The sequence below is a fragment of the Vanellus vanellus genome (genome assembly GCF_965231255.1).
Source record: "Vanellus vanellus genome assembly, chromosome: 26".
Classification (NCBI taxonomy): Eukaryota; Metazoa; Chordata; class Aves; order Charadriiformes; family Charadriidae; genus Vanellus; species Vanellus vanellus.
In genome coordinates this window covers 425,752-437,819 of record NC_138931.1, presented here as the reverse complement: position 1 = coordinate 437,819, position 12,068 = coordinate 425,752, and the positions used below count along the sequence as shown (strand labels likewise).

At 54.5% G+C, this 12,068-nt stretch overlaps 1 protein-coding gene across 1 annotated transcript in view; it reads right to left on the bottom strand.

Moving 5' to 3' along the window:
• The window catches only part of ZMAT4 (zinc finger matrin-type 4), a 66,264-nt gene that overhangs the window by 27,824 nt on the left and 26,372 nt on the right, over positions 1 to 12,068 (bottom strand). Inside the window, exon 3 of the mRNA XM_082495809.1 lies at positions 5,335 to 5,424. Within this exon, the coding sequence (XP_082351935.1) occupies positions 5,335 to 5,424 (90 nt within the window). The remainder of the gene's footprint in view (positions 1 to 5,334; positions 5,425 to 12,068) is intronic.

The following is a 12,068-nucleotide window of genomic DNA, read 5'->3' as shown; positions in this document are numbered from 1 at the left end:
ACGACCGACCGGTCTCACGGTGGCTGTCCCCGCGGGATTGTGCACAGCTGGAAACGATGGCACTGCCGCGGGGACAGCAGAGGCCAGGGGAAAGTCCAAATCCCGGCTCCCCGTCTGCAAGCGCCATGCTGCCCTCACGCACAGAGCGCGGAGCCCAGCTCTCCCGCTCCCCCACGTTAAGGGGGAAACGGCTCCAGCACCGCCGAAGCCCAGGCTACGGCACCGAAGCCACCGGCGCACCCCGGCCCGCAGTGCCGCGGCGCCCTCGGCGGGCGGCAGCCCCAGAGCACCGGGGAACCTACGGCAAGCCCTGTAGGCACCCCCAGGAGAAAGGTTCCACAACCCTCGGGAGAGGGAACCAGCCACACAGTCAACACCCGACCCACAATTTAGGGTCATTTTCTCCCAAAAAATCAGAATAATTAGAAAAAGGACTGATTTCCATCACTTTTTTTGTTGTTGTTAACTACAAATCAACTTAAACCTTAGGGAGAAATCTCAAGAGGTGATAAGTACTGTTCTGAGTGTAATTTGCACTTCTTTTAAATAGGTTTCTCTCAAGATATTTTATGGCTTCAAAGGGAAATCACTTGAAAGTTAAGAGCAGAGTGAAAAATTCCCAGACTCTATTGATCATCAGCGGTGGTAACACATGAAGAGCCTCCGACAGAGCTCGTCGGAAAACCTGATACACTTTGGTGTTTGCGTACCGGGGGCTCTCCCTCCACCTGGTCTGCTCTTCCGCGACATTTTTTCCCTTCCAACCTACTTTCACCAACAGACTGCAGTTAAAAAAAAAAAAATATTAAAAACATTTTGAAGCCCCTCAAACGCCCCTTAAGACACCTCATTCAGAGCCCAAGGCCCCACTCACACTGACCCGCAGACGACCGCGCAGCGCGTCTGAGTTCACCCGCCCCTCTGGGCGATCGCCCCCGAGCCCGGACGGGGTCCGGCCCCCCGACCAGCGCCCGCCTGCGGGAGAGGGCTGTCCCCACTCCTCATACACCAAATGCTGCTCTGCGTTAGCAGGAGGCAGGAGAGGTTTGGGCTCGAGTGTCATTAATTAGTGCCCCAAGCCCGCAGCACTCGTCAGCAGAATCGCCTCCCTTCCCTCCTCCACCGCCCGGACCCCCGCGCGGCGCCGGAGGCTGGGCCCAGCCCTGAAGGGTAATTATGCCTTCTCATTTGTCAGCGGCTGTTCTACCTGTAACCAGATGCACTGGGGGGAACCTGACCCGGCTGTCTTTTGTCACCCGCTGAATGACGCCGCGCTGACAGGAGCGTGCAGCCGCCTGGTGAAATCACATCGCCTGGCCGCCAGGACGCCCGGGCGAGACGGGCACGGGGCTCGGGGCAGCGCCGCTCCCCAGGGACGCTCTGCACCTCCTCGGCCCTCATCCATCTTCCTCACCGCTCCCCTCGCGCCCGCGCCCAGCTCAGCCGAAAGCAGAGCAGCGAACAGGCACCAACGCCTCCATTTAACTTCCATAAAACCCACACGAGCACCTCTCCAGCCCCATGCTGCATACAGCCCATGTGCGAGCAATATTTCCACTGTTTGTTTTTGCAGTGTCCTCCAGACCATCCCTTCTCGCTAACCTCTGCGGAGATGCAGCACTGACGAGGGCGAACGGCCTCGCGTAAAGCGAGGCACAACGCAACACACCACGGGCTCGGAGAGAAAGCGTCCGCCCCCCAGTGCTGGCATCGCTCATCCGACCCCCCTCCGGAGCCGTGCCGAGCCAGCCTAATTTATAGGCCTTCTTTTTGTAATATTATAAACTTCAAAGCGAGTCACATACATCCAACAGAATTAACTGCCGTTACTCAGCTGCCTGTTAACAAGCTGCTAAAGGCATAATCCTCGCACAGGACCGCGCTTGCAGCCCTTTGCTGGATGTTCCTTGAGCAATCCTCGGGAAAAGTAAGGATTTTTATTCCACAGATACAAATCTGCTGTCTTCATTTCCTACGTTTTACTAAGAAGAAAAGATTATAGAAACCCTTGAAATACTGCAATATAAAACACAGCACTCCAGGCACTGCTAAGTGTCTTAAATTTGAGTTAATTTTCTGTGCGTGAAGGTGTTGCCGCTAAAGAGCCACTTTCTGTAACACTCTGTGTGAAATTTAGACCACTTCCATTCTGGAGTCTGTTTTCCTTGTGGTATAAGCAGAGAGCAAGTACCAGTTCGGGCTTCCTAAACCTGAAACGCTCGTTACCTCTCGGAGCATCTCAGGAGCTATACGTTCTCCGGAGAAAATCCAGCCCCAAGTGCAGCAAGGGGGTGTTTGGGAAGGCGAGCACGCGCCCCACCGTCCCGCTCTGGCAGGGACAGAGCGCGGGCAGGTCGCGAGGACGGGGGCGCCCCGGGTTCCCCGCCGGGCTGTGGCTCGGAGGGTACTGGCAGCCGCACGGGAGGGAGGACGGGAGCGCAGAGCCCGCAGCGGGACACACAGCGGGGCGTCCCCCGGGGCAGAGAGCCCCTCACAGCAACGGCAGCTCCCGGCCAGCCCCGGCCTTCTCTCGGAGAATGAACTCCAGTCTTCCATCACTAATTTCTGCCACTGAAGCCAATACCTGACCTTTCGGCTGAGAACCTCTCATCAGGTACAAAACACACAGTGTGAACGTTGGCTCCAAATCCAGACATTTCATCTTAGTTTCAGTGTAATCGCTAAGATTTAAGTTGCAGCACGCAGTAAATTTTGCACCAGAAGCTATAAAAACGGTGATTTCCTTGCTGATGGGGAACTGAAGCCGAACATCCCCAGGCAGCCGCCAGCACCTTTGTGCCTCAGGGAGGCAACAGCTCTTGGCTACACCGTCTCCCGCGCCGCCTTGCAGGACACGCATTACCCTCAGCAACAAAATCTAATATCCTGCTCTCTTCCCTCAAACAATTTATCCTTGCTAGTATGACCCCTTTCTTTTTTAAGGAAGATGATGCTGGTTAAAGCAATTTACTATCTTATAGTACAAATAGGGCTAGAACGAATTTGAAGGCTTTTATCCCATGCCATAAAATGTGCACATCAGAAATGTTCATCACGTCTGTCTTGATCATAAATAGGGGTCCTATTTTTTTAAAGGCGGTGAGAAAAGGCTGATTAAAACCGATTCACCGATGCTGGGACTCGAAGCCGCGACTCCTCACTTCAGAGGGGCGCTGACACGGGCTGCGACGCGCTCCCGTGCCTTTCACCAGAAATGTTAAAGGGAAATTTAAAATGAAAGGTCAAGAACCCCTCAGTGCGCCAAAGACATGAGGTTTTTCCCCTGCCCCACAAAAAAATTAAAACAATAACGAGCAGCCCAACAACCGCGCCGTTACCCAGCGCAAGACTAATTGTATAAGCCTCGTGCTTCTTACTAGGAACGGCTGACGGGCGTTTGGGGAACGCAGAGAGTTTTTGCAGTCCTCAAAGCAACGGCAGACGCCACCCTCCGCCGCGCTGAAAGGTCATGCAGCAAACGCTGGTTCTCAGCCCGTGCGGGGAGCACCGACAGCTGCGGCAGCTCCTCCTCCCTCCCCGCGCGGGGGGTCGCGGCGTTCAGGTTTGGGGCAGAAAGACAAAAATCGAACGGCACTCAGCCGGGTGCCAGTGAGGTTCCTGATGAAAAAAAGGGCTAATACTCCCTCTTTAGTTGCAGACGCTTCTACACAGAAATTTAATGGGTTTCACAGATTGTTTCTAACACTTGTTAAAGTTGGTGCGCCACGACTGACTGTCACGGCCGGACCCCCGAACCGGGCAGTGCGGCTGCGCAATGTGCGTGGCAGTGGCTGTCACACAGCACTAGAGGTGTCCTAAATACTCCTGTTCTCTCTAAATGCGAGCGCTGGGCTAATATCTGATCAGCAACAGGCCCGCTTTGAGCTGTCAATGTCGGCAGATTTTCCCCGCTGTATTTTTAGAACATAATTTTAGAATTTAGGTCTCACTCAGCCTATCATCTACCGAGCGCATAAGGACCTGTTAATTCATCCCCCACTAAGGGCTGCCCGTGGCACCACCAAGCACCCGCAAACACAGAATTACACTATTTCTCACTGCTGCCTTTCACCAAAGGCACAGGAATTAGTTCAGCTTTGACTTATTTGAGGTCTGTTTGGTTTTCTCCCACCATACCCCTGTGCTAAGGTGTGCACACAGCCGCGTGGTTCCTTGTTAGACACAACGAGGCTCATTAGAGGACCACACTCCCCATCTGTAAGTGCACGTCCAGTGTACCCTTCACATCCTGTAATTCATAACTCAATAAAAATTTGGTGAGACTCTGTTGTTAGGGGATAGATTGCATCTGCAATTACCCTGTGTGCAACATAAAAGTCCCACTAAAATTTTAATTACTGTGTGAAGGCGCTTTCAGATTCCTTTGGCAAAGCTTGCATGCTTCCCCCTTTAATTAGAAGATATCTCACTAAATATTGATAGCATTAAGCCACAGTCACACTCCCATAGATCTGAAATGGTTCGGATGCTATCTGCTGGGAACCTCATCAACAGCTCTCACACCGGCCCCGCAACACGGGAAGGAGCGGAATGAATAATTCACTGTGAATCAGTCCCTTATAAATTTAGTCTCCTTTTATTGCCTGACAAACGGCTGCGAACTGGGCCGATTTCCCCAGGTTGGTTTGCTTATTTGAATGCGACTGAGGAGCCCCACTGCAATTTTTTAGACCTGCAGACTGACCACGAAGCTCCGTGCGGAGCCTCTCGGATCCAGCGTTCGTCATCGGCTCTCAGCACAGAGGGGGTCGGAAGAGCCCAGCGGAGCCGACTGCCCTCCAGCGAACTCCCCGCTCCCCCCGGGGGCTCTCGGGGCTCTCAGCCACCACGGGGCAATGACACACAGGCGTCCCCTGGCAAAAGGGGACACTGCCCTCGGGAGCGGAGTCGCATACTGGGAGTTGGGTGAACGTGTCTGGAAGAGACCCGAGTGCTGCTTCCAGTGGAGCAGCTCCAACGCCGCTGCAGAGCCGCTGCAGCGCAGCCTTCGCCATCGTCCCAACCGCCCCGGCTCGCCGGCAGACACCAGCCACCGCGCTGAAACCGAGCACGCGCTGCGTACCTGCTATCAGCATATTTTTCTCCTGTGAAATAACATTCGAATAACTAAAAATGCAATTACTGTTGCTGATGCACATAATATTTCTTGTATAGCTTATTGAAAATTATTTCCAGTTACTTAGCATTTCGGCTAATCTAAATGTTACCTCTGGGTACCTGATCATCTGTGGCTGTAACGGGAAAAAAATGTTGTAGCACAGAGTCAATGATTCACAAAGCAGCTGAGTAAACAGGGACTTAAATTATACCCACGTTTTCTGACCGGAGCTTTTTAGCTGGACAGCCTCCGTCTATGGGGTGAAGCATATAATAGAGGCGAACTTTGCTGGCATGTTTCCGACTCTGGAAAAAAAAAAAAGAAAAGAAAAGAAAATGCAATAAATGAAGTTACAAAAAGCAAGACGCTCGAATGCTGTGCACGCACCACCGATCTGCAATAAGATTTCACATCCCCTTGATACATGTACCCAACACGGGAGGAGAAAAGGGGGAAAGAGCCAGGTGAGGAACATCTGCATTTCGCAGAGGTTTCGCCGAGCTCTCCACCCCGCTGGAGTGAGCTGTGGAATGATTGTGACGCCTGCCATCAGCAGGAGAAACGGTCCACCCTCGCCGCCCTGCGCTACGTCCTGCTGCCGGCAGCTCCTCGAAGATCCAGCGGGAATAAAGGCAGCGAGAGAAGAGCGACATTTGTTATCGCACCATTTCCATAGCGGGAGAGATTGAAAAGATGAGGGTGATTTCGCTTCAGGCAGAGACAGGCTGGCATCACGAGGGATCAGACACACACACAAACACAAACCCACAGCTCCTACACTTACAGCAGAATAAAATATGTGAGTGGTATAAAACGTCACCCTCTAGGAAATAAGCCAACTGATACCTGCCAAAGGTTTGAAAGAAATTTCTCCCACGGGTAAATTATCAGATAATTGCGTATTATGGAACCTAATGCTTCCCTCATACGCAGCTGGTGCCGGCCCTGCAGGGAGGGAGAAGGGCTGCGCGGACGCCCGGCCCGAGCCCCTTCTCCTCCCTCGGGCATTTCCAAGGGGAGCTGAGCAGTAAAACCTTCCAGAGGGTCCTGAGAGACGTTTGCTGCTGCAGAAATCAGCCCCCGGAGCCCCGGCACCGCTGCGAGGGCGTTCTGCTGCCCTGAGCCCTGCCCAGCGCCTCCCCCCGCCACCCCGCGCAGGGGACGGCCGTGGCTGCAGAGTGGTCCCACGCGCTCTCCAGCATCAGCGGTGGTCACCGGTCCCAAACTCGCTGTGCCGCGGAGAGCTCGCCGCCCGACCAAGCAGCCCCGGGACTCCTCGTGCGGTCCCCCAAGAAAGGCACCCAGCGGGCAGTTCTCAAACATCATTTATGCCACAGGAGAGTGCTCGAGGGACCTGTGTCTCTGGGGGGGACCAGGGAGAGCGGAGCGATGCCCGGAGGGGACCCGTCAGGGCAGCAAGGGCAGGTCCAACACCGCGCTTGGGCACGGCCGGCGCTCACAGCCGCTGAGGAGACGGACAGACGGAGAGGTGTCCTGGGCATGCCAGCAGCAACAGACACGGCAGTCCCTGTGGCTTGCAAAACGTAAAGGAAGACTTAAAAGCTCCTACAGCAGGACCAGAGATAAACCTTCAAAACACTAACTTACGGTTGGCTCTCGTCTTCCAGGAGATGTAAGAGGGGGGAAAGACCGCAAACACCACCTCCCTGCACCCAGAGCCCACACAGGCACGGCAGCTATTATTATGCAAATGTTTTCTCTGAATCTCCATTTCCGATTGCCTCACAGAACAACAGCACCGTAATATTACAATTTCAGATCACAGATTTGCAATTTTAAAATATTAAATTACCTTTAGCATGCTCTGGAACATTCTTTTTCCTGTGGTGCGAACTTGGAGCTATATTTGCAGAGAGCGGTACTTGCATGCATAAGTGTGACTACGCAATAATTTTTTCTTAATGGAGCAAATCAGTCAAGATAAATAATGCCCAATATCTTTCCCTAACTTAAATTTCCCTGCATGCATCTAGAAAATGTGACCCGTCGTAGTCAGAGCTAAGCGCAGGAAACCCCAAAAGCTTCAGCTGTCTGTGGTCAGCAGTCCGGACAGCGATGGTGCAACTAAGAAATGACAAAATAAATGTTTGAAATGCAAAGACAGAGGTGCGAAGTCAGTCCCAGAGTTTGGCTCCCAGTTTCTGCCCGAAGCGGCGCCGGGCTGGCCCCACCTGGAGGAGGTCCGGATGCCGGGACGCCGCGGCGGCGGCCGGTCCCTTCGCACAGGGCAGGGCACAGGACCAGCACCGCATCCCTCCACCGCACGCTCTGGATGGAGGAGAGTCAAACACCCTGTAAAGGCGACGCGGCCGGAGCTTTTCAGCTGAATTCCCTTAGTATTTACAGCCCTGGGAGCAGCCAGCCTCGGGCCACCCTGCCCGCAGCCACCCAGCTCTTCCCTCGGGTGAGTTCATCCAGCTGCCACGATGCCCACTCGCACACAACCACGCTCTGATGAATGTAGGAGTTAAAAAGTTTGTGGGATTTTGGTGTTTTTTTGCAAGACAAAAAGGTGAGATTTTAACAGTGATCGTTTCCCGTGTTCTTCTCCGCAGCACTCAGCTGTGCCATAAATGATGTCCAAATGTCTGCATTAAAAGGCAGCGAAGCTTCAGCCTTCTGTAAAACACCTCTCACCTTTATTTATGCATCTGTTTGGATTTATGAGAGCTAAGGTAAAGAAATAACTTATGTTTGGCATAATTTAAAACTACATGGCTCCTTAGGCAGCCTTATTATGCCACGGTTATAAAAGCGGAGCTTAAAATCATCCCCGGCCTTTGCGAGTACGTCGTGAGCATCTCATTCCCTCTCAGGGAGCGGAGGGAGCCCAGCCCATTTGTCACCCATTTTATCTCTGGTATTTTCTACATTTACATGTGTATTTATCATCCTAACACCACGGCAAGAGCGAAGTGATTATTCTTAGCGTGCTGCTCACGAACAGCCCCGCGGGTTGGCTTTTCCCTCCACAAAGCAACTTGAGATGCGCAGATCTGAGGCGGGAGAAGGGCGAGCGCCAGGGAGGGGGTGGCACAGCCCCCGGGGCAGCACCGCCGCCGCGGAGGGACTCCCCGGGCTCCGCCATCCCCGTGCCCGAGCTCCTGCCTGTTTGAAGGAGCTCTGGAGGTCGCAGCACCAGGAGGACATCAAGGAGGAGCGGAGCCACAGCCGCGAGCACGTATGGGAGTCAGGAAACCGGGATAAAGTGGGATCGGGGCACATCCAGCGCCCTTTTTGATCCGCCTCACCACACGTACGACCCTAAGAAAAGACAAAACCCGGACACATCTGCAAACCCACAGTCTGGAAGAAGAACGCTGCGGTGGGAGACACCCACCTCTCCCTCAGCAGCCACCACCGCCCCATCCCGCGGCACACTGAGGCAGCACTTGTGCGTCTGTGAATATCTCGTAGCCTTACACAGCGTTAGGCCAAAGGCATTTTCACTTACATTCCCCGTCTCTAGTGTCTGGAAACAACTCCCTGGGAAGGCAAGAAGTCTGGCTTAACGCTACGTGCTTGAAAAACAGCCCTCTCCGTGCAGGGCGCGGGGGAGGCTTAGGGAGAGCCTGTTTTCACATGGCAACTGCAGACCTCTGCACCGCAAGCTCGTGTGCCATTGTAGGAGGCTCATCAATACAAGCAAATAAATGGATCGTTTCTATCTACATCAAATCTACTTTAACGCAGAGGATTGTGGCAGAGGCAGCAGAGTTCTGGCAATTCAACCCGAAAACATAAAAGGGCAAAGCAGAGCTAAATTGTGCAATGAAATGCAATTTGACTTTGCATAAATCAAGTTCTGCAGCGCGCTCCTGCCCAGCGCGAGCGGCGGGGGGACGCAGCCGGGTCTCTGTGGGAGTGGGGGCAGCCGGTGGGACCCCGGGAGCCATGGACGGGCGGGCTTGGGACGCAGGAGCCCTGCTGGCCCCGGCCCGGAGGGTTTGCTCACTGCTGTCACAACCAAACAGCGTCTTCCACCGACAGCAGCAACACGCCGGGGGAGGACCAAGACACGTCTCCCTCGACGAGGCCCAAAGTCCCCGGGGGGGGCTGCAGCCACGCAGTGGCGCGGGGGGACGCGGGGAGCCCTCCCCTCCCCTCCCCTCTGCAGCAGCTCAGCAGCCTGCAGCGCCCGCGGATCCGCTCCCACTTTGCACTGCTGATTTAAGCTGACCTGACAGGCTAAAATATTTCACCATCTTGCGAGGGACTTCTTCCCGTACCCCCAACCACCTCGCCGGGTTCAAATCAACCGTTTCTGCCGCTTTCCTCGCGCTGCGCTTGCATCTGATCTAATTTCTCTATTCCCCATGGCTCCCTTCATCATCTGCTTGTTCGCTCCTCTGCTGGCAGCGCCGAGTGCTCGGTCGGTCTGCCCTTCCTCTCCTGCTCGCCCTCCGCCGTGCCCTCTTCTCCAGCCAAGGACCAGAGACGCACCGCGCCGGGGGACACGCGGCCGCACCGAGCACGGGCAGAGACGCGGGCAGGAGATGAACAAAGGAACTGGAATGGCTGTGGCGTCTCTTCGTTTCTAATAAATTCTTTGTCAGAAGCCTCTTGGTTGGATTTTAATCCTTTTAGTGTGTACTGTGTTGATTTTTTTTGTATGCTGGCAGTTTCTTAATTAAATTGCCATGAAACATGCAGTCATATGATTGCATCAACTTTATTATCTGTATTGGCCCTACTGGTAATCTCATCAAAAGAGATAAAGTCATGTTGGCCAGACCCAGCTCTCTAAACCTCACGTGGAACAGCAATTACACGGTCCTCCGGGGGTGACTGCTCCAGTCCCTCCCCAGTTGCTCGGAGCCGCGCCACGCTGGGAGGGCTCTGCTCCCACCCCGGTCCCCGGCACCGCCATGGCGGCTCCACGCTCGCCTTCCTCCCAGAAACCTCCTCCGCCTTCCGAGTCCCGTGAAGGATGAGCGGTGACGATGCAGAGCGCGTGGCCAGCTCTTTTCAAGCACTTGCTTGCAAATTACTGGACCTGCTGACTCAAAAAACCCCCAACATTCTAGATTTCATAATCGCTGCCTAACAAACTTCCAAATTTCTACTGGAAGGGAACCAATTTATTCCTCATACTGTGATATAACAACATCCTCTGCTTTTTCTTTTTTTTAAATAGAGGACAGAAGTATTTTCAGCAAACGCCTTCCCTTTTTTGCCTCTTCCGCCCACACGGGCAGCACACGCTATTGTCGAGATCCCCGTTGTTCGCCACAGAGACAAACTCCCGTCTGTTATTCCAGACGCCGCTGGGTGCCAATGTCCTTTTTCTCCCTTTGTAATTTTTGCAAAGCCTCATTTATAATTTATGGTCATTTCTATCCACTTCCCCTTTTTCCTCCGTGAGTTAATTTTTTAAAAAGCGTCTACTCATGCTTGTGACTTTCTGGGCACACAGATACGTGTCCGTAATTCCCAATTGCACACAGCTGAATTTTCACCCCCATGAAAGCGGCCCCTTCGCAGCAACAGGTTGGCCTATTACCGGTTTGGACATTGATTTGCTTGCACACAAAGGCAAGTACCGATGATCTATTCAGCCAAGCGATCACCACTTCATTTCATTTTCTCTAACTCCGTGACCGTTTCTCCCTGCTCTCCCAGGCGGCTCCGAGCGCAGATCCCCCCCGGGACACCGCAGCCTCGCCGGACGCCCGCGCACGGCCAGGAGCGTTTCACGGCAGCTTCTCCCGGACCGCGATCACTGCAATTTTAAAAAATGCAAAACCGAGACTTCAGAAGCTCTGAGTAAAACAAACAGCAGCAACGTGCTGCACCAAAGGCCGAGGGTACGGGGGGCCGCCGTGTCCGCCACCCTGCAATCACACGGGGTCAGAGCGTCCAGTGCAAGCCTGACAACTTTAATTACCATCAACATCGTTGTTGCTTCAGTCACCTTCACAGGAAAAATCTCACCCGCTGGGTCCTCCTTTCCAGCCTGAGCTCAGAGCTCCCGCGGCCGTGTGAAACGCAGTTCCTCCAGGAGAGCTCAGAAATGCCCTTTCCATCCACCTCCCTCCCGCCGCGCGGGAAGCGCTGAAGCTGCGAAGAGCCGGAGGGGCTCAGGGCACCGGCCCAAGAGGCCCCATGAGAAAAGGGTTTCTAAACCGCGCTTGTTCAAAGGAAAAGAAAATACCACCTTTGATTTTTCCCCCTTGGTGCGGTGCCCATCGCACGGGCAGACCAGGTGGTCGGCGGCGGTGCCCTGCGTGGGGGGTACCACGGGTACCCACAGGGTATCACGTCCCGCGGCCGCGGTGCCACCCCGGCACCCGGCCCTGCCCGACCCCGGCTCGGCGCTGCGGCTCCCCGGGTGACAGAGACCTGCAGCCCTCCAGTGCAGCAGGGCACGAATTTTCTGTCTCGGGACCCACCATTTCAGCTATACCATCTTTGACTTTACTGCTTCCTATATCAATTTTGACTGCAGTCAAAGTATCTCTTATCCTACATCCCACTGTGTACCCTGCGGAGAGGAAAATAACTCTCTTTGCAGCCCATTGCCAGCGCGGCACGGCAGGAGCAGCAGGGCTCAGCGCCCGGCTCGCGGGGTGCCCGCGGACCTGCTTCCCATCGCCCACCGCCGCGGGCTCCTGCTCCTCCCGAACGCGGTGACTCACTTCACGTCCTCACATTTCTCCTGCAGGTGGGTCTTACACCTAGATTAACGCAACCATGAATTTACCTCTTCCTTGGCGTTTACCCCAAAACTAGGACAAGGATTTTTCTCCGGGCAGTGCACCCCGCTGTGGCCGTGCCAGGGAAGAAGGGACGGACGCGGGGGACGGAGCAAGCGGGGCGGGAACCTCAGAGACGCGCTTCGCTCACAACCCAAACCCTTGCTGTTTGCCCACAGCCAACCGACGCCGAGCGGCTGCGGTGTCCCAGCTCAGGGCACTCTGCCGCCGGG